General features: G+C 35.6%; 1 protein-coding gene across 1 annotated transcript in view; it reads left to right on the top strand.

Annotated features, from left to right (window-relative positions):
• Nucleotides 1-23,634, top strand: part of BIRC6 (baculoviral IAP repeat containing 6) — a 281,200-nt gene that overhangs the window by 42,696 nt on the left and 214,870 nt on the right. The window contains exons 2-8 of the mRNA XM_006882363.1: nt 1,599-1,780; nt 4,089-4,226; nt 10,661-10,854; nt 12,163-12,274; nt 14,751-14,833; nt 19,060-19,282; nt 19,361-19,521. Of these exons, the coding sequence (XP_006882425.1) occupies nt 1,599-1,780; nt 4,089-4,226; nt 10,661-10,854; nt 12,163-12,274; nt 14,751-14,833; nt 19,060-19,282; nt 19,361-19,521 (1,093 nt within the window). The remainder of the gene's footprint in view (nt 1-1,598; nt 1,781-4,088; nt 4,227-10,660; nt 10,855-12,162; nt 12,275-14,750; nt 14,834-19,059; nt 19,283-19,360; nt 19,522-23,634) is intronic.

Below are 23,634 nucleotides of genomic sequence, written 5' to 3'. Positions count from 1 at the left end.
AACTTACTGGAATTCTGAAAATTCATCTGGATAAATGTTATGCTATACAGCACTTATTCATGGGTCCTTCATTAAATTACTTGTTTCATATTAACTCAGCAGATACTTCAGGGAAAATTGGTCTTCAATGATAGTGCCTTTTCAGTGAGAGTTGTAGCAGTGGGCTCCTAACTTGCATTTAAATATTTTTATTATAATTTGAAAGGCTCTCTAGAACATTTAGGGTAATTATTAAATGACTATCAGTGCTTTGCTTATTGAATTTAGCAAAAATAAAATGAATAAAAGTTTACAGAGACTGAGGATTTCCATTCATTCATTGTTGCACTTTTCTCCCTGCCCACCCCTCCCTCCCCCCAATTTGCTCTTCTCTTTAAAAGTAAAATTCTTTCATTGTTATACAGTCCCTCCCCCCAGGTCCACTCCACTATGCAGCTTTCATTCTGGGCTTCTGTCATGACAATAATACCTGGTCACATATCCCTTTTAAACCGTTTTCTCCTTCATCTTTTTCAATATAGTATACATTATTTATCCCATCTTTCTCAGTCTCCCCCTTTCCCCCCATGCCAGTCCTGTTTAACAGTGGCACTATGCAGTATTTGTCCTTTTGTGACTGAGATATTTCACTCAACAGAATGTCCTCCAGGGTCACCTATTTTGAATAATATTGCCTGAGTTCCTTGTTTTTCAATGCAGCATAGTATTCCATTGTGTGAATATACCACAGCTGCTCTATCCATTCATTTGTTAATGGGCACTTAGGTTGTTTCTAACTCCTTGCTATTATGAACAAAGCTGTGATAAACATGGGTGTGCATATACCTGCTGGGGTGGCGGTTATGGTTTCTTTGGGGTATTTTCCCAGTAGTGGGATTGCTGGGTATTTCTATTTGCAACTTTTTGAGAAGCGCTATACTGCCTTCCCTAGTGGTGGGACCATTTTACACTCCCACCAACAGTGAATAAGGATTCCAGTTTCTCCACAACCTCACCAGCATTTGTTGTTTACTGTTCTGTTAAATTTGCTATTTTTACTTAGTTGAGATGATTATCTCATAGTTGTTTTGATTTGCATTTCTTTGAGAGCTAGGGATTGTTAACATTTCTTCATGTATTTGTTTGCCATCTGAATGTCTTCTTTGGTGAAGTGTCTGTTCATGTTCTGTGCCCATTTTTCAGTTGGGTTGTTTCCCTTTATCTTGTTGTGGTGCATACCTATCATTTTAAGACATTTTAAGTACATCTGGTTATCATTCTCCTGTATCTACCTACCTACTTACATACATACTTTTATTCTACTTGCTAATAGGTCACCAGTGGCATTCCACTTTTTGGATTCCTTTGTGTGCTTATTGTCTTAAGGATGGCAGTATAGTTATAAGTTATGATTATTACATATTGATAAAACACTTCATATAGTACATAGTCCTATTTGATTAGTCAACTCAGTAATGTCTTTGATAAGAATTTTTTTTTTAACAATCTGCCATCCAGTTGAGGATTATATATTTGTTTATTTGCCATGCAAACAGTTTATTTTTAGCTTTGGTCATAAAATATTCTTGAGTTCTAAATTTTTTTGTTTATTTTGACAGCAAAACCAGGTGGACAGGTGAAATGTCAATATATTTCTGCTGTGGATAAAGTTATATTTGTGGATGATTATGCAGTAGGATGTAGAAAGGATCTTAATGGAATCTTATTGTTAGACACTGCTCTGCAAACTCCAGTATCAAAGCAGGATGACGTGGTTCAGCTTGAACTACCTGTTACAGAGGTAAGTTGAAGTAAATAATAATGCTCTTCTACTTAATGTTATCGCAAACCTTTATTAGCTGTTAAATGAAATTAAATTATTCTTTGTAGACGTTGTATACGTACCCCTCTGACAATAAACAATTGACTTAATAACCACAAATTTTGATTAAATATTTGTCTTTCCTAAATTATTAATTGCTGCTTGTTGAATTGATATTTTTAGATTTCAGGATTTTTTTATCAGTATGAGTTAAATAGCTAGAACAAAGACCTCTAAGTACAGTGGCGTAAGTAGATACTTTTAATTTTTTCTAGGAACAGTCCAGGGCTAAGTAAGGGGACAGCTGTGTTACCATGGATCTCCCCTCTTCCCATGAATATATAGGCATTTACTCATTTGCTCTTTTTCTCTCCCCTAGCTGTTTATTGTTCTTGTTTCTTTTACCAGCTGTTTCTCTCACATTTACCCTATTGACTAGAGAGGGGAGACCAAGATCTATTCTTTTTTCTTTGAGCTGAAAAAAAGAGAGGAATATCAGTGGATAACCAGTAGTCTTTACAGCATAAACCTTTTTCTTGTTGTAATGTAATGGCTCTTTTGAAAGAATCCCTGTTTAACAAAAACAACAAAACCCAGTTTTAATATGTTATACATATTTTGCTTTATTGTTAACTTTTCATTACACTGTTGCTAGGTCGAGGTTTGTTATACTTAGTTGTTAGTTGATAAAATCAGTATTGCAGTTTCTTATTTCCAGGGTAAAAAATTGTTAGTATATAAACTCTAAATGCAATACATTGAAGTATTTTTTCTCTTTGTACATTTTTATTAAGATAGCAATCTTTATCTATTTAGGTTTTACATTCAATATGATAGCACAATTAATATAGGTGTCATCATGTCACTTCCAGTTTGCAGTCACCTACAAATTATGACTTTGTACAACGCAGGAACCCTGCTCAGTTCTGTGCCATATTCACACTCTCTTGCAGTGCTCAAGTCCATTGTTGCTGTAACTGTGTCAGTCTGTCTCATTGAAAGTCTTCACAGGCTCTCTGCTTTTTTGATGTCCTTTCTATATGACTGACCTGTCTTGACAACATGCCAAAACTCCATGAGATGAAGTCTCACCATCAGTATACTTCTAGCTGCACTTTTTAAAAAAACCTGATTTGTTTGTTCTATGGAACATTTAGCACTCTTGTAATAACCTAATTCAAAGATACCAATTCCTTGGTCTGACTTATTTTGTTATATATTTATATTGAAAACCTGTTGTTGAAAATTTATTATTCAAAAGCAGAGTAGACATTTTTAAGTGAATGTGAAGACGACCTAAAGGCACATAACAGCATATTTGGGTGCATGTCTGGAATGTTTGGCTAGAGAATAAATCCTTTCTGCTGTATTAAACGTTTTTCCTCACTTACTTGAAGAAGGATAGATCAAGTGATATCTTAATTATGGCTATCTTCTATATTAAAAAATAACAAGTGATGGGCAAGTTGTAAAAGAACTACAAATTACAACTATATGTTGGACATTTATTTCGGCAAAACTCTCAAATTAGTATATTTCCACCATACTGACTGAAATTCTGGTTGAGTATTCTGTGTCTTTCCCCCTATTTTTCTCTGCCTTGCTGATATTCTATCTTTGCATCTAAATAATCACAATTCTAAATATTATATTTCCATCCTTGAGATATTTTAAAAGTATGAGATCTAAACTTAGTTTGATCAGTTTTTATTAATTTTTTCTTTTACTAACAATATGTTTCTGTTAAGGTGGCTCATATTTAATGTGTAGTTAACATTACAAAGGACTTAAAAATTTTTTTTACCTGTTGACTTAGTGAGTCCACCTTGCATTATTTTTTAGCTCTTGTAACTTACAGCTTTACATTTATTAGAATTTTACCTTTTTTCATTTTGCCTATAGTTGTTCATTATTTTTTTTTCTTGATTTGATTTATAATAGCTTTTGTGTATTAAAACTTGATTATATGCTACAACATGCCTCTGGAAACTCTGTGAACTTTGAGAAATGACTATAGTTATAGAAAGACGTCAGGTCTTTTGTTCATAGGGTCGCTGTGAGTCCTGGTCTACTTGATGGCAGTCAACAGCAACAACAACAGTGATACATGTATGCCTTATCTCATTTATCTCTATAAAAATATTTTAAATTGTTACTGATTAATCAGCTTTTTTCCCAAAGTAGCTAAGTTTTACCATAATACTTGTCAGATTCATTACAAATAAAAATGTCTGAATTTCAGCTTTATTTGGTATATTTACGTTTTGGTACTCTTTTTCTTTTGTAGGCACAGCAGCTTTTATCTGCATGTTTAGAAAAGGTAGATATTTCTAGTACAGAAGGTTATGATTTGTTCATCACACAGCTGAAAGATGGTTTAAAAAATACATCTCATGAGACCGCAGCAAACCACAAAGTTGCTAAGGTAAATGTTTTAAAAATCATCTTGTTTTGGCATTATAATAGAATACCTTCATCCTTTTACCTTTCTTGTTCTATTCTTTCAACTCTTCCTGAAAACTTTTTATTTTAGAGTTTTTTTTCTTTTAAAAACACAGAGATGAAAACAGAACAAACCCCAAATACAGAGATGTTTTGCTTTTAAATTATCTCAAAGTTGAAAGATCTTCACTAAAGTTTAAATGTGGAAATTAATTTTTCTTGATGTACTCCTGAGGCTTCTGTAGGATTCCCTGGGATGCACAAAAGGTCAAGCGCTTTGCTACTACCTGAAGGATTATCAGTTCAGACATGCCTAGAAGTGCCTCAGAAGATAGGCCTGGTGATCTACTTTTGAAAAGTTGTAACCTTGAAAAGTCTTAAACATCATTTCTACTCTACATGCATAGAGTCACCATAAGCTGTAATTGATTTGACAGCAACAATAGCAAGGCTTCTGAGAACCTTCGTTAGTGTTTTATTGCTCAACTTTGGTTGAGAGGCTAATGAAGGAGTTTTCTCTGTTGGCTTTTGAGCTTGGATGAAAAATGGAATGTGTTATTAAAAATTATTTACTTTTCTTTGAAATCATCATTATTTGTGCATGACTAGTTGTAGAAATGTTGTGTCTTCTGCATAAGGCAGGTTATTGATAAGATTCCTTCCAATACTGATGCTACATTCCTCTTCATAGAGTACAGCTTCTTGGGTAATTTGCCTAGCATTCAGATGGAATAGGTATGGAGAGAGAATACAACCGTGATACACTCCCTTCTCAATTTAAAACCATGCAGTGTTCCCTTGCTCTTTTCACACAACAGTCACCTGGTCTAGGTATAGGTTCCACGTGAGCACAATCAAGTGCTCTGGAATTCCCATGCTTCTCAGTGTTAGCCAAAACTTGTTATGATCCACCCAGCCAAATGCCTTTGCATAGTCAGTAAACCACAAATAGACATTCTTCTGGTATTCCTTACTTTCAGCCAGTATCCTTCTGACATCAGCAAAGATATCCCTGGTACCACAGTATCTTCTAAATCCTGCTTGAACTTCTGGCATTTCTCTATCTATGTACTGTTCATCCATTTCTGAATAATCTTCAGCAGTCTTTTGCTTGCATGTGATATTAATGATTTTGTTTGATAGTTTCCACATTCAATTGGATCTCCTTTCTTGGGAATGGGAATAGATATGGACTTCTCCCTGTCAGTTGGCCAGGCACCTCTCTTCCAAATTTCCTGGCACAGATTGGTGAGCATATCCAAGGCTGCATCAGTTAATTGAAACAAGTCATTTGGTATCCCATTGATTCCTAGGGCCTTATTTTTTGCCAGTACCATCAATGGAACTTCCACTTCCTCCTTTGTTACCATTGATTCCTGTTTATGTAGTTCTTCCTGAACTTTTTCAGTGTCAGTTCAGTTCTGTCTGCTATAGTGACTCTGTATTTCCCTCCATCTTCTTTTGGTCCTTTCCAGATCATTCAGTACATTGCCCATTATTGTTGTTATGTGCCATCAAGTCACCTGTGACTCTTAGTAATCCTATTTACAGCAGCTCCGAACCTTGCCTTGTTCTGAGCCAGTCTTACTAATTCCAACCCCCATTGCCATATCAGTTCATCTCATCCAGGGTCTTTTGATGACATCTTTGTGTTGTTTTTTAAAATTTTATTATTTTGTGTGTGTGTGTGTGTACTGTCAAATCGGATCTGACTGGTACAGGAGGATATTGCCCCTCCTTCTCCAGCAGAGGACATCTTTGCTTTTTAGCACTCTGGAGAGGTCCCTGTGTGATTAACAGTCTCTGAACACCTGTTGGAGGGTCAATGATGGGTTGGTTTTGACTACAGTACACAACAGCTGTATGTGTGTGTGTGTGTATATCATATTCATAATATATGATATAAAATATTTGTAAGTGCCATAGAGTTCACTTGTAACTCATAGAGACCCTATATACAAAAGCTCTCAATCCTACTCTGTCTTGAGCCAACCTCACTGTCTCTGACACACCTATCCCCATTACCCCATTACTGAGTCAATCTATTTCATCCAGGGTCTTCCTCTCTTGTGCTATACTGGGTCCCTTCTTGCAACATGCCCAAAGTATGTCAGACAGCTTCAGAATCCTTGCCTCCAAGGAGCAGCCTGGTTTCACTCTCTTCTAAACGAACCTGTTTATTCTTCTAGCAGACCACATATATGCAGTACTTTTCTTCAGGCCACAACTCAAAGGCATCAGCTCTTCTTCTTTTATCCTTAATCATTGTCCAGCTCTCTGATGCATAGCAAGTGATTGTGAAGACGATGGCTTGGATCAAGTGCACAGTAGTCTCTAGACTGACTGACATTGTTGCTCCTCACTACTCTGGAGAGGTCCCTGCCAGCAGATTTATAAATCTTGTAGAAGACTCATATTCTTCTTAATACATGTATTTAATTATACCTTATAAATTTATTAATTTTATTGCTTGGTACTCTTCATTAGGAAAATGAAAGCTTTATTATAAATTTCAACAAAAGTATTTTCTGTAACCAGTATTGATTTAGGGAATGTGTAAGCAGTCCTGGTGGCATAGTACATTACCTGAAATATGACTAACTGAAAAGTCACTTTGAATCCAGCAGCCACTGTACGGTAGAAAGAGGAGACATTCTTCTCCTGTAAAATTTTACTCTCTGGGAAACCTGATAAGGTCACCATGGCTTGGAATCAACTTGATGGCATTACCTCATTTATTTATTTGGTAGGGACTGTAGTAATAAAAAGAGCTAGGAACTGCATCTATAATCTGTGTCTAAAAGATTAAAGAGAAGAGGTGGGGGTTATCAAGACCTACAAGTGTAGAGGTTGAGCCCTATGGAGATGGAACACAAACTTCTGCAGGTATTTGTTGGGTGAGTAGGTAGAGTAGAGGAGTGGATGGGGGGTGGGATGCTGTCCAGTTAGTACTTCAGGAGCTCAGGGATGAGCTTGTGGGAGCTGAGATTGAAATCTCTGAAGGAGTACTAGTTGTTTGACAGGTGCGAGTACTATGAAGAAAGACCTGTAAGATTGGTCCCGACAATACAAGAAGAATGAAGATCTGAAGCCTAGATCTGCTGCCACCAGAATGAAGATTTTTTACTGGAAAGGAGCACCTCTTTCTCCTTATCACACTGATGTCTCTGTCTTATCACACCCTGTAATGAAGGTTCTTGCTTCACCTCTCCATCCTTCTTGAGTTTTATCCTGGTCCCAGGCTGTTTTAAATGTCCCATTGCATGTTCTAAATGCTAAATATCTCCCTGGTGTTACTATCACTCACTTAGTCCTTGTTGTCAAGTCAGAATGGAATCTTAGCTGACGTTCCAGCCGATGTTTTGAGGTTAAATTGCATAAAAAGTGATTGTTCATCTTTCTCCCTTAGATTCAAACTGCCAGAGATGTGTGTCCTTTGGGTTGGCACACAGCTCCCAACAGACTATGCCACCAGAACTCCCTTAATGCTGGCTGTCTCTTTGGTGTAAATGTTCACTTTAAAGATATACTTATTATTTGGCCAAAATTGTGCCACAGGAATGAATTTAGTTCCAGCCTCAAAGGGTAGATGAATAAAGTCTCTTGTCTTGAGGATTCTCTTTCTGTGTCAGGTCAGTAAAACCGGCTGTAATTATATTTATGTTCTCTCCAGGACTTGCTGTTTTAAAACCTATCAGAGCTGTTGACAGTGGTAGGGACACCATCTAGTTCATCTGGTCTCACTGGTCTGTATGACTTTTTATGTCTATTGTGATCTGTATCTTTAGCAATCTGTATATGATTTTTTGAAATAAGAAGGGATGCTATAGTTCTCCTTTCTTCTTCCACTGCTTATTCTATATTTTCTTTGTCCTCAGCTGGTCAGAATTCTTTACCAGAGATCGCAGGATTATGAGTTTATGGAGGGATTGTTGATCCTTCTTACTTGCTCATGTTAGTGCTTTCTCATCTGTATCAGTTAGTATGATGCTGACTACGTGGTAGACCAGCAGGCAGTCTGCAGGATGAATATGATCACTGGAGACTAGGTTAGGTTAAGAGCATTAGGTGGAGACCATGAAGATTATTGTTATTCTTCCAGGTAAAAGCAGACTACTTGGGGTAATCCTTGAAAAATCAGAGAAAAAAGTATTTGATAGAGGTTTAAGTACATTTGAGATAGCAGGAGATTTGTTGTTTTGCTTCAGTAAAGACATCATATCTGGAACAGAAGCTGCACTTAGAGCCACCACTTGACAATTTATAATAAACCTCTCTTCAGTTACTATCCAACATCCGTTTATCATCTGCATTGGTAAGTAAGCCACTTGTTTGAAGATAAGATAATTTGGTCATCCTGTCTGTTAAGGCTCATAAAGTATCTTTCACTTTAGATATTGACACAGAATATGTTATTGTTTGATATGCTGACAGGATAGGAAACTTCTGGGGCTTCTGCTTGACCTATTTTACCTTGATGATCCTCAAAGAGAATAAAAGAGCCAGCGTGAGGATTTTACTTGCTTTTACTACATCTTTTCCACATGAACATTCAGGAAGTGGGAAAGTACTATAGGACAGGTCCATGGATCCACAGAACCCTCTGTCAGACAACTTTGTGCTAAATAGTTGCATTTCTTAAGTTCTTGGCTACAGTAATAAAACTCTACAAGTACCTTGGGAAGGGCTTGTATATGATTTATAATATATAGTACAGTTTATCATTTAGACATTGTTTAGAGACCTTTCTTAAGGGGATTTAGCCTCCCTTTCAACCTAATGTCTCTGGCTCTATGAACAGGTTAGATCTAGAAACTAGGTGAGAAAGTTTTGGATCTTTTTTTCTCCCCTCCTCAGGTCATGTTTCTGACCACATACGTTGAGTCCTCCCTCCTTATATAACTAAGAATAATTTATCAAGTTATCTTGTGTACTGTAGAGTCAGAACCGACCCATAGCTGACTCTGTACATTAGTTGAGATTGCCCATCCTTTCCCCTCTGCCTTTGGAATGGCAGCATGACTTCCTGTGCACTTTGAGAGACCACTAGAGTTATCTTAAAGGGAAATACCCTCTCAGAGGTGCCTCCTTCCTGGGTGTCTAAAGGATTTACTGTAATCCTAATAGTTAATTTTGGTTGTACTGAGACTTCCCCCAACCTTCTCTGGCTCACTTTCCTCCCTTTTTTATGTTGTGAGAGGTGTTATAGACCACAACCTAGGGAAACTCTTCTAAATCAATTGAGGTTTGTGATGGGATTAGTCCCTGCAGAGGGTTACTTCTGAGGCTGTAAATTGCAACAGGTAGCAAGAACTGCACATCTTTTTCTTTCTCTCTTTCTTTTTTTAAATAAAGACATAGTTTATTGATGCAGAAGAAAGTTTACAGCAGAAAGTTTATTAAGATAAAGAAACACTCTGGGAAAGTGAGAGTGGGTCTATCTGTGAAGTAGATGGATATGAATGTACTTCATCTTTTTCATTAGGAACCTCTAATAGGCTTGAACTGCCTGAGATGCATAGCTTTTGTTAGCAGCACAGCTTTCTTTAGGCTGTGCCATCAGAGCTCCCTATCATATTAAGGAGTATTATATTGCATCTTTTATCCTTTTACAGTTAATTGCTTTATCAGTTTATGGGAAATCATTACATAGCTTCCTCGTTGTATCCTTGCATACATGTATTCTTTGGGGGAAGTATGTCAGTTTCTGATGGTGGAATACTGTTCACAGGGGGTCAGGATATGAAGAGTAAATTATAGATTTATTTCTCTGGAGAATAATATTTAGCATTCTTACAGCCCATTGCCATGATTATTATCATGAAAAAGTTACGATTACAAATTTTAATATTATTAAACACTGCACTTGAATTCTCATAGGAATACTCTGAATAGAAACTTTGTTTTCCTCATGTTACAGAATAATGAAACTGAGATTAATTTGATCAAGGTCACATAGATGGTGGTGAAGCTGGGTTTGGAATCCAGGTCTGTGTGCCTACAATGCCTGTGTTTTAGTTACTGTTTTGGATTATGATGAGACAATAACATAAGCATCCATTAAGTAGTTAAATCTTCATATATCTCAGTAATGATTAATTATACAAATATAGTCTTATGACTTGAGATATTTGACTAGTTAGTTTTTGTATTAACATTGTGTATTTGCTGGAGGAATGTGAAACATGACATGCTTTTCATTTCCTTAAAAATGGATAGGATATAAAGAATCCTTTCTCAAGGTAGATTATTTCATTTTCCCTTTTTACATAACCACGAGTTCTTTAAAGACGAACTAATGGAGCAAACAGTTTTGAGAAGTTGATAACTAACTAGTCCTTTATTTGATAATACTTAAATTAAGCTTTTGTTATAACTGTCAAGTTTTCTGGTGCTTATACCACCATTTTCTTTCAGTGGGCCACAGTTACATTTCATCTTCCCCATCATGTGTTGAAGTCCATTGCCAGTGCCATTGTAAATGAACTCAAGAAAATCAATCAAAATGTTGCTGCCTTACCTGTGGCATCCTCAGTGATGGACAGATTGTCTTACCTCTTACCTAGTGCACGTCCAGAACTTGGAGTGGGTCCAGGCCGTTCTGTAGACAGGTATGTACTTTACTTTAAAAAGAGATGACAGTGAGAACTTGAGTTGCCAAGAATAATTGTTAAATTTTACTATGATTAAAAAAATTACTAAAATACTTTTGGAAACTATTGAGATTCTCATATCAAATTATTGAGCAAATACAATGCCCATTATTAAATTATTAGTAATATAGTTAAAGAGATCATAAAACCCCGTTTTGAAAATTCCTATTTACTGCTTACTTGGTAAATATTTGGATTAGCCTATAATTTTTAGAGAAGTCTCAGGGTGGTGTGAACATTGTGCTCAGCTGCTAACCAGATGGTTCAGAAAGGCCTGACAGTCTGCTTCCAAAAACCAGGCATGGACAACCCTGAGAAGCACAGATGCACCCTGAAACGTGAGGTTACTGTGAGTTGGATTGACTTGCTGGAAACTGATTAAAATTATAAGCATAGCAATTAATTTTTCTCCTAAGGAAATATTCCGGTCTTTGAGATACAGTTTGAAAATACTCAATATTATTGAACTTGATAGAAATTTTCTAATAATTTAAGAAAATGATTTAAATTTTTCTTAGACTTTTTATGTTCTTGTTTTATGTGAAGAAATTTACCAGTTTGCTTAGCAGTTCTTTCTTACTTGAAGCCTTTTAAGCTTTTCATATGGTCCTTAATGATTATGCTAGTACTCTATTCAAGAGTCAGTTTTTTCATATAAAAACATATATGAATATTTCATTTTTGGGTAGTAACTTGGAGAAAGCAAAGTCCTGGACAAAAGATTTCTCCAGTTAACAAAAAGCTCTTATTTCCAACTTTTCTTTTTAAAACTAGAAAATACTTTCACAATATGATTAAAAGATTCATTTGGTTGTGGTTTTGTCATATTATGCAAATGTTGGCACGAGATAAAAAAGCATACAGCCTTTAGCTTTTACATATCCAGATTTTCAGTTCTCTGCCTGGTGATTGTGCAATGCTGGTTAATTTAATATACTCTTGGAGTTGCTCATCCATTGTAGTTATCAATCACATTTTCTTTTTCCTTAGCCTGTTTAAGGAAAATTCCTGAATATAATTACTTTTTAAAAAAATTTCCATTCATTCATTGTTTCACAGTTTCCTCCCTGCCCACCCTTCCCCCTTCAGTTCGCTTTTCTCTTTGAAAAGTGAAATATGATTATTTTTTTACTTGAAAGTAAACAAAAATATTAATTTTGAGCTTGGCTAGTAGACTTCAATTTTTGTTAATAACTAGCTAATTTTCTTAAGTATTAGATTAAAATTTCACTACACTTAGGTTATATAAACTATGTTTACTTTTAGATCATTGATGTATAGTGAAGCTAACAGACGGGAAACCTTTACCTCATGGCCTCATGTAGGCTATAGGTGGGCACAACCAGATCCCATGGCTCAAGCTGGATTTTATCATCAGGTAAAAATAGATTTGTAAAAAATTTTCGTATGGTTTTATAGGTGTAAGATCAACATTTTAATATTTTGAAAAATAACTTACATTATCTCTTGGAATTTGCCTCTGTGTGTGTGTGCACCACATTGTGTTTTGTTTGGCTTTGTTCTTAGCCCTTATAATACTGACTAGCAATTTCTTATGTAGTAAAAGAAAAAAAACCCCACCTGTTTGTAAGTAGTTAACAACTAAGTCATTTAATACTTACCACTAGATATTTTCTTTGAGAAGATGTGTTTGTTTTTAACATTTTTTTACCTATTTCATGAAATAGGCGGAATTCATCAGTGTGCTTTTGAAAAGTATCCTCTGGATATAATTTATTTTCAGTTTTTTAATAAATATTTAGGTAATGCAAATAAAATTAACACATAACAGTAGCAATTGGTCTTGAAATGTTAATTTTAGTTGGAATATAAGATTATTTCATATTAGATAAGGAGCCCAGGTGGCACCAATAGTTAAGTGTTTGCCTGTCCGAAAGATTAGTAGTTCAACTAATAGCTTCATGGGAGAAAGAAGATGGTTTTGTAAAAAGTATAGCCAAGAAAACCTTGTGCAATAGTTTTACTCTGTCCTATGTTATGGTGATTATTTGAAAATGACTTGACATCACTTAACAATATGTTGTTGTTATGTGCCATCGAGTTGCCTGTGACTCATAGTGACCCTGTGCACCACGGCCCTAAATCCTGCTCTATCCTGTGCCAATCTTATTGTCTCCAAAACATCTCTCCCCATTACCCCAGAAACTCAGCCCACCTCATCAAGGGTCTTCCTCTCCTGCACTGTCCCTCCACCCTCAGAAGCATGATGTCCCTCTCTAAGAGTATGTCAGATGAATCCTTGCCTCCAAGGAGCAGCCTGGCTTCACTCGCTCCAGGACGAACTTGTTGGTTCACCTAGCAGTATAATCAGTACTCTTCTCCAGCACGACAGCTCAAAGTCATCCCTAGTCGTGGTCCACCTTTCTGATCCGTAGCAAGTAGCATGATCCGATCATGGCCTATATCCACTGCACTTTAGTCTCCAGATTGACATTGTTTCTCTTCAGTACTTTGGAAAGAGGTTTTTGACAGCAGACATTCCCAATGCAATTAGTCTTTTAATTTCCTGGCTGCTGGTACCAACAATATAGATATCTAGAAAAGCAGTATTCAGGTGAGAAAGGGTAATCTGAATATACATGTATTTAGAAATTAATTAAGAAATTAATTAAGAAATTGCATGTAAAAGGGAAGAACTAGCCAAGTAAAAGAAGTCTTAAATTTTATGTAGGAAAAGAGGAAAATGTAAAATGTAAGAACTTGCATGACAGGAAGACTAGACCAGAGAGTGGTATCTTAGGGAAATCTTTACTGAGTTGTGGAGGGAAGTGGAGAAAGCTGAGGTTAGACATAGGCTTATTACAGTAATTACTAGGAAACTTCAGCTACATAATACAGATTGACTTACCTCTCTTTTACCTTCCTGTTAAAGAAATGAAGAAATCTAATACTTGCATGCCAGTCGAGGAGCATTGGTAACTGCTTAACTGCTCAGCTGGCGACCTAGAGGTTTGAACCTACCAGCTGCTGTGCAAGAGAAAAAGACTTGTTCATTTGCTCCTGTAAAGATTACTCACTGTTGTCAAATTTATCCCGAGGCGTAGTGGACTTACTGGGTTTCTAAGGCTGGAAATGAATGTCTACATGGGCAAACTACCCATCTTTTTCTTCCAAGAAACTGCTGATGGATTCACGCTGCTGCCTTTTGCTTAGCAGCACTGTATGAAATCCACTACACTGTCAGAGTTCCTTCCTATAATGATTTTAGTTTTGGAAATGCTTTTGGATGGTTCTTTGTGATCAAGGGTTGCTGTCATTCAAAATGAAACAACAGCCACTTCTATCCACTTAAATAAAGCAAGTTCCTCTAACTTGAGAATTCCAGTAAATTTTCAGTGAAATTACTGTCCTAAAAACCTCTGAAGAGTGATTGCTTATTAAATATTTTTGAGTGTTCACAGTATCTTAATTTATATCACATGTATTTATTTGAGTATTTAATTTGGAGTTTGTCAGATTTCTTGTTAAAGAGAGTAGAGTATGGAGAATGGCTAGTATTAGATTCACTGAAATTGTTTTTCAGATTAAGAATCCAATTTGTACCATTTTCCCTGACAATTTTAGTTCCTTAATGAGTATTTATTAACTAAAGACATTCTTTAAAAATTTAGTCATTATGCATGATTAAATGTTTTTTTTTAGATAAAAAGAAGCCAATTCATATACAAATTATGGTTTTATTGTCTTGTTGGAACCATACAGGCGTATGCTTTCCCCTCAATCTTGCAATTGACCTAAAATTATGAGTACTTTATAGAGTTTTATTTTAAATCTATTAATACTATTAGTATTGATTTATTGATTTTTGTTTCTTTTTTTTTGTAATTTTGCAGCCAGCATCATCAGGAGATGATAGAGCCATGTGTTTTACGTGTAGTGTATGTCTTGTTTGTTGGGAACCTACTGATGAACCTTGGTGAGTTTTGTTTTTTTCTGGATATATGAGGCTAAGTTGGTCCTGTAAATACAAATTTTATTTGTTTGATCTAGATAACACAGGTATGCATTGGTTAATGTCCATAACTTTTTGGAAATAAAGTGTTAGGTGATATGAACCTTGTGCAAATGCTTGTGTCTGTGGGTCGTGAGATTCCTAGTACGCTGGCTAAGGGGTTGCTCTGCAGTGTAGCATTAGTAGCCTTAGGTCAGCGCTCAGCTGAATCCCGGCTGACTGTTGCTGCCTTCTCTGGCCAGCTGCAGGTAAGACCAGCTTGTCTCTGAGAACCTGCTTGGGAAAGGGATGAAATAGTCTAAGGGATCTGCGAGGACGTGAGCCAGGGCTGGGACACCGAGGGCATTTCTTTCCATTTCTTTTCTTAGTACACCATTACGCCAGGCAAAATGTAAAGAGTAGAACCACAAGTTACAGGAGCCTCAGGGAACTGTGGCTGCAACTTTTGAGTCTAGGCTTCTGGACTAGATGGCTTCTGAACTACATGCAGCAGCCAGGCAGAAGTTGGACGGGCTCCTAGATGATTGCATGGCATCCTGCAGTTAGACACCTGAGTGTCCTGGCCCACAGACATATTTGCCCTGCTTTTAAGCATTGCAGAACTGCAATGAGAATACTACTGTTTTGGCACCTGTGTTTCTGTCTTTGCCCAAAAAGGAGGTGGCATTGCTGACTGTACTGTCACATCACTTGGTGGTATACCTGAGTCTGTAAAGGCCATGGCTTTGTAAAGTCTGTACAGAAAAAGAAGTGCCTAAGAGTATAACCAGAGTAACTGAAAAGCAGAGACGGTGGTAAAATGAACTCGAGTATGACTTCTTCCAGCAGCTTAGCTTATGCTTAAAGGGTAAGGTATTAAAGGAGAGTCCCTGGAAAAGAGCCTGTTAACTTCTGTTTCTAGTCTTGAAGTAATTTTAGGATTCTATAGTAGAAAAAACTGAGGCAGTTTGCTCCTGTAGAGTCTTACAGTGTTGGAAACACTATGAGGCACTTCTCTGTCTGTAGGATCATTGTGGGTCAGAATCAATTCTTTGTCAGTGGGTTTGGTTTTTTATTTGGTAATGTTTTTTAATTTACTGTGGTAATTTTAGGATTCTGTAGTAAAATTTTGCGACACTTTCATGATGTACTACGTTAAATGTTGGCCTACTAACTGAAAAGCTGACAGTTTGAATCTTCTAGATGTTCCGTGGGAGTAAGATGACTGCTGCCTACGCTTAAGATTTTTAGCCATAGCAGTCTAGTGGAGGGTCACCATGAGTCAGTGTCCCTTCACTGGCAGTGCCCTTGGTGAATTTTAGAACTTGGTTAACCATTTAAGATGGTATGTTGAAACCTCATTTTTATAAATAAGTACTGTGTGACCCTATTAATAGAAATGGTATTAATAATAACAAATATTTATATAAAATTTTATCCCATAAGCACAATATACGTAATTTTTATTTTTTCCTAAACTCTTTAATGGAAGAAATGAAACTCTCTTAAAGTGGTGGTTCAAGTGGGGGAGAGTTAACTTGGAGTGATATATTAGGGGGAGAAATTACATTCTATTACTTATCAGTTCCACTTGTACTTTTCTGCTTAAAAGAGTGAATTACCTTCTTCATAAGGAGGCATGCAAATGTTGATCAAAATGTATACTCACTGTCATTGAGTTGATTGTGACTCACTAACACCTTTCTTTGGGATTTCTGAGGTATATAAATCACAATGCAAAGAAATGGCCATCTTTCTTCCTCATTCCTGTCAGTATATTTGAACTGCTAGAGATGCGAGATATGTGGCTTTTGGGAGTATGATAACTGTATTAAAATCTGGATGCATTGTAAATGCTTTTTTTGAGGGTCATATCTCAATAAAAATATGGAGGATTCATTTAATATATTAATAGTTACTGTTGTTAGTTCCTGTTAGTTGGCTCTACCTGATAGTGACTCTATGTATAACAGATCAAAACATCATCCTCACAAGCTCTGTTGCACTTAAGTCCAAGTCTTTTTTCCTGATCTTTATGCCTATCTGTCTCAGTGAGGGTCTTCGTCTTTTCAGTTGACCTTCTGTTTTTCTAAGCATTATGTCTTTTCCCCCCAAGGTATGCCTTGCTGGTATGCCTGGAGTATGTGAGATGAATTCTCACCAGATTTGCTTTTAAGGAACACCCTTGCTGCACTTCTTCTAAGACATATTTGTCCTTTTGACAGTCTTTGGTGTATTCAGTACTATTAAATAGTACCACAGTTCAGAGGGATCGTTTCTTCTTAGGTCCTCCTTGTTCATTGATCAGCCTTCAAATGTGTAGGAAGTACTTGAAAATACTTTGGCTTGGATTAGCTACAACTTAAAAGTCTTTAAACTGCCATCCTTGCTTACATTTCTTTTAATACTATTATATTAATGGTATTAGGTATTTATTGCATTAAGAAAGTACTTGTAGAAACATATATACAATGATACTGTTGGTTTAAAATAAAATCCTTTTATTTTCTTTGTGTGTAAACATGTATATAACATAAAAACTATTTTAAAACTTACAGTTTTACCTGAATGTGGGGTAGTAGGTTTTGAGGTTGAGTGTATAGTTGAAATGTCTTTATAATCACATGCAACTATTGTGAATAAAAGAACCTTTATAGTAATGTAACATGTAACTATGGTAAATAAATTTTTTTTTTACAATAGTCAATTATTGGAAATAAATTTTTTTATAATCGTTACATACAAGTATTGGAAATAAATTTTTTATTTAAAAGTTAAAGCTCATGAAAATGAAAATGAGACAACACTAAGAGATAGCTGAGAGGGATTCTCCATATGTTGTATGATATTATGTAAAGGAATTCATAGGTAACTACATACTACAAATGGTCTAGAATGGATGTTGAGAAGTCCCACTTAAGTGCTCAACTTCTAACTGAAAAATGATGGATTAAAATCCACCCAAAGGCAGCACAGAAGAAAGGCCTAGCTCTTCTGAAGTGTCACAGCCTTTAAAACTCCGTATCACATCTCTTTGCTATACTTAGAAGATTGAAATCTTTTTAACAACAGCGATTCTTCTTTTTTTTTTTTAAGTTGAGGATTGTGGTGTGCTAGAAATATGTACTTCCTTAGAAGTAACAAAACAAGTTTTTTGTCAGTATAATTTTCTTTCCTTATTTTTGCTATTGAAATAGAAAATTGAGTATAAAAAGTTTCTTTTTTTGCTAACAAAGATCTGACATTTCATATAATGCACTGTAATTAAATCTAAACAAAGTAAAAAAATAATAACTAGAAAGTAATAAAGGAGTCACATAATTTGACACATAATTTTTAGATATTAAAATTGATCCTACTTTAATATTTGAGGAAATTCTTAAAGTCATTTACCAGTGTTGATATGAGGTCTTAGTGTTTTATTTTTCTTGAAAATAGTAATGGTTTCTACTGCAGTCCGAGAGGTATGCGGTTCAAATCCACCAGATACTCTGCTGGAGAAGGAGGGGCAATCTCCTCCTGTACCAGTCAGATCTGATTTGACAGTACACACACAAAAAATAATAAAAAAAATTTTTAAAAAAAAATTAATGGTTTCTAGTAAATGAATCTAAAATGTAAGAGTATACAGTTTATGAACTTTATCTTTCTAAGGTAATTTAAAATGAAATTTTGTTCAGAAGTTTTTTGTCTGGTTGAGTCCCTTGTTTCTGTGTCTTAATCTAGGTCATTTTGTCCATACTTAGAGATCACTTTATTTTGTGATAATGGTGACATTTACTATATTTCTTTTAAATGTGGTTTGTGCCCAGTGATGTATATGGGAAATTTGAAAGTAAAACAATATAATTATTAATGAAAAGTTAAAGGAAACTAGTGAAGAAACTTAATCAAGTTTATCAGTATGTTAATATACCGTAAATTAAGGTTTTTTTTCCGTTTTTGGTTTTTTTCCCCCGTAAATTAAGTTTTAACACATATTTCTAAATTTCATCTGATACTGGCTTTATTTATAATCAGTTAAAGCTTTGAAGATGAATGCTTGAAAGCGTTAGGGGAAGAAAAATGTTAACATGGTCTTGAAGAAATAATTCTGAATGTCATTCTTTAAGAGAAAAACACTAAGTAATGCTTTGAAAAGAAAAAAAAAGTTGGTATTTTCATGTGTACATTGTTGTTTGATAAACTTTTCTTTCTTAATATTTGTAAAGGTCTGAACATGAGAGACATTCCCCAAACTGTCCATTTGTGAAAGGCGAGCACACACAGAATGTTCCATTGTCAGTGACTCTTGCAACAAGTCCCGCACAGTTTCCTTGTACAGATGGGACTGACAGAATATCCTGTTTTGGGTCAGGGAGTTGTCCTCATTTTCTAGCTGCTGCAACTAAAAGAGGAAAAATCTGCATATGGGATGTTTCAAAGCTAATGAAGGTACATTTTAATTTTGAAACACTGGATTAATGGTTGGGAAAAAAAATAGATATAAACATGTACTTTCTATTTGTATAGGTGCACTTAAAGTTTGAAATTAATGCATATGATCCAGTAATTGTACAACAGCTTCTCCTTTCTGGAGAACCAAACTCAGGAGCTGATTCAAGGAGACCAACTTTGGCATGGCTGGAAGACTCCTCTAGTTGTTCAGATATACCAAAATTGGAAGGAGATAGGTATGTGAATTTTAGTAGTGTGTGTAGAAACTACTTTTGTTAAATTTTCATTCAAATGCTATATTCTGAAAAATATACTTTCGTTTTTGTTCGTGCCACAAAAAATCATAACAGATTGAAAATAGAAATCTAAATAATGAAATGAAACCCTCAGATCAGAATTTAATAATCTTTTCAAAGAGATTTACAAAGCAATTGAACTATATAGTTTCTCATTTTCATAAGCTATTCATATTATGAAAGTATTGATGAATACTGAAATAACTTGAGGCCAAAGAAGAACACCTGATTATTTAAAATAGTACTACTATTCAGCAATGAACACATTTTGGCTGCCTGGATTCTCTTTTGGTGTTTCTGGTGGGTTCTTGGTTTTGGGTTGCATTATGATTCTCCAGGTTTAGGAGAATCAAAGTATAACCCTTTCCTCGCCACTCCCTGTTAACTAAAGATCTTTACAGGAGCCCTGGTGGTGCAGGATTAGGGGTCTGGAGCACTGAGGCACATTGATAAAGGTATCAATAAAGACTATGCCTTGTGTTAAGCAGTAGTAGATACCACTTTAAATATTCTAACAGTAACAGTGTCAAATGGAGCCTATCACATGTTCTGATACTGAGGATACAGAAGAAATCACAGAGTTTTCTTATCTTACTAATAAGTACTTGGGAGCTCTGGTGGCCTACTGGCAAGAAGCTGTGCTGCAGTCCCAAAGGCATGCAGTTCAAGGCTACCAGCTGGTCCACGGGAGAAGGATGGGCAGTCTCTTTCTGTGTGATTAACTGCCTCTTAAAATCCCCCCAAAGGGTCAGCTATGGGTTGATTCCAACTCTGTGGTGCACAACAGCAATGTGTATTTGGTGTTACACTGTGTTTAGTGATTTATGATTTTATTTTACAATCGTTTACAATTTATTATTTTATTTTACAATTTCACTAGTGGGATTTTATTACTGAAATACTCATTATTTAAGGTGGGAGGGCTTCCTCAGTCTTGTTCTTCTTGGTAACAGCTTTGGTTCTTTTATTAAAAAAACTTGTTTGCTTACAAAGTTTATATTGTTGTATGTCACACACTTCTTCATTTATATTGTGTTTCATACAAACATTCTCAAACAGGTCCCAGCCAGATCTTTCCCGTTTCCTTCTTCAACTATCTTCACCTCTGTGCTTCTGCCCTTTATTCCCTTGGCTCTGCATAGATGTTTTACTATTTATCCTTCTATTTTTACAGTAAAGGTCTATGTGCTTTTTGTCCTTATGAGACTGTGTTAGTTCACTCAGCATAGTGCTCTACAGTCTCTCCCTAATTGTGCAGTATTTTTAAAAATTGTTCCTAAGTATTGCATAGTATTCCATCATGTGAATGTACCATAGTTTCTCAATGCATTCAGTTGTGATTGGACATTTGGACTGTTTCTATGTTCTTGTGATGGTGAATAATGCTGCTATGAACATTGATGTACAAGTATCCATGTGTGTCTCAGTTTCTAATTTCCTTAGTGTATATTTCTAGGAGTAGAATAGCCAGGTCATAATGGAGTTTCTGGGTTCACCTTTTAGAGGAAACACCAAATTGCCTTCCACAGTGTTTGTAGCATTTTACAATCCGACTGACAGTGTATAAGAGTTCCCACCTCTCCACATCCTCTTCAACATTTATTGTTCAGCAGGGATTTTTGCCCTGGTAAACTTTGCCACTGTTACTGGCATGAGATGATATTTCATTGTGGTTTTGATTTGCATTTCTTTCTTTTTAAAAAAAAATGAATTTTAGTTTACTTATTTTGCATCTCCCTTATTGCTAGTGATTTTGAGCATTTCTTCATATAGCTGTTGGTCATCCTATCGTTTCATGTCTTTTGCCCATTTTGAAATTGGGTTGTCAGTCTTTTTCTTCTGGAGGCCCAATAGCATTCTGCAAACTTTTGTTATGAGACATGTCTCAGATGGTATTGTCAGATGTCCCCCCCCCCCCAGTAGGTTTTTCTCTTCACTGTCTTGGAAAAAATTTTGGATGAGCATGGGGATTTAATCTTTAGAAAGTCCCAGTCATCAGTTATCCTCTCCAGATAGTGCATTTCTGGCTGTATTTACTTGCTAGCCTCTTTGTATTGTAGACCAAGCCTTCTAAGCATGGTCCTAGTTTGTTTCTTATGAACTTTATGGTTTGGGCTCTCATCCCAGGTCTCCTATCCATGTTGAGTTGATTTTTGTGTATGGTGTGAGATGTGGATCCTGTTTCAACTTTCTGCAGATGTCCAGTTTTGTCACACTATTTGTTGAAGAGGTTCTCATTTCCCCACTTGATAGGTTTTTATTTCCTTGTCGAGTATCAATTGACCATAGAAATTGAGGTCCATTTTGGGGTTTTCACTTCTGTTCCAGTGGTCTCTGTGCATGTCATTGTACCAGAACCATGATATTTTGGTTACTACCACTGTGTAGGTTTTGAGGTCAGGGAGTGCTATGCCTCCCACTTCATTTTTGTTCTTCAGAGGTGCTTTGCATATTGGAGATAGATCTCTTTCCTCTCCAGATAAACTCAACAACTTTCATTTCTTCATTCTTATAAAATGAAGTCACCTGTATTGGGATTGCATTGAACATGTAGATTACTTTTTGTAGGATTGTCATTTTCACTATATTGACTTCCTATCTATAAACGGAATATTTTTCCATTTATTTAGGTGTTTTATTGTTTCTCGTAGAAAAGTTCTGTAGGTGTTTGTGTATACTTTTTAATATGTCTCTAATGAGGTTCATTCCCAAGTATCTCAATTTGTGGTTGGTTATTGTAAATGTATTGCATTCTTGGTTTCCTTCTCTGAGTTATTTTTGTTACTGTAGAGGAATCCCATTGACATTTGAATATTGATCTTGTATCCTGTCACCCTACTAAATTAGTCCACTAGGTCTAACAGTTTTATTGAGCCCTTTGGGTTTTCTGTGTACACTATTACATCATCTGCATATAGTGACAATTTGACTGTTTCTTTGCTAATCTGCATGACTTTTTAATTTCCTTCTCTTTTGATATTGTCCTAGCAAGTGCTTCTAATACAGTATTGAATAGAAGTAGTGACAGTGGGCAAAATGTTTAGCCTTTCCCTGTTGAGACTGATACTGGTTCTTATTGGCTTTGTATATACACTTTTTACTATGTGAAAGAAATTCCCTTCTATCCCAATTTTGGTGAATGTCTTAAGCAGGAACGGGTGTTGAATTTTGTAAAGTGTCTTATAATATCTAATTATATGACAACAATCAATTACTGGAGATATGAAAACTTAGCTAAGAAGTTTAAGGTAATTAGCAGCATCCTTTGCCTTGGAATTAATTGTTTTTGCCTAATTCCAGTTTAGAGGGCAAAGTGTAATGGATCTGAATGTGTTTAAGAGAATTTGTTTTAGGGTGGTTGTTTATGACATAACGTTTTAGTGGATTTATATTTTTTTTGTAAATGCCTTACTTATAGGCATTTGTATTTTATACCATGTCAAATTAGAATTTTCTGATTTTTATTTTTTATTATAGTGCTATCTCAGAACTAAAAATACTGTGATATTAGTAGATTTCATCAAAACAATATATAATCTTCACTAAACATTTTACTAACCCATGAATCTTCATTATTTTAGATGTTTATTACTTTGTAAAAAGGTATATATCATGTAAAAGAGTTTAGTAAATATAGTGGCTGCTAAGTAGTATTTGCTTGTAGAAGTTGGAACATGTACAGGTAAGTAAATTGGTAGTATAACTAGGAAACCCCTTAGAGACAGGGTTGGTGAAACTTCTCATGTACTTTGGGCATGTTGTCAGGAAGTCCCATTCTTTGTAAAGTTAAAAATTATGAAAAAGTAGAGGGTTAGTGAAAGACAAGAAGATCCTCAATGAGGTGGACTGGCATGTAACTGAAAAAAGTCGGCTTCAGTATGGCAGTAATTGTGAGGATGATGTGTATGATAGAGAAAACTTTCTACTGAATTATAATATCGTTGAGAATTGGAGTCAGCTTGATGGCATCTAACAACAATGAATGATTAAATATATAGAGATCCATAATTATACTGTCCTGTTTTGTTAACATTTGTGTATATTCTTTTTTTT

This window comes from Elephantulus edwardii, unplaced genomic scaffold, assembly GCF_000299155.1.
Source record: "Elephantulus edwardii isolate Elephantulus edwardi_28Jun2011 unplaced genomic scaffold, EleEdw1.0 scaffold00019, whole genome shotgun sequence".
Taxonomy (NCBI): domain Eukaryota; kingdom Metazoa; phylum Chordata; class Mammalia; order Macroscelidea; family Macroscelididae; genus Elephantulus; species Elephantulus edwardii.
The sequence above is the reverse complement of the archived record's forward strand: the minus strand, read 5'-3'. Positions and strand labels throughout refer to the sequence as shown.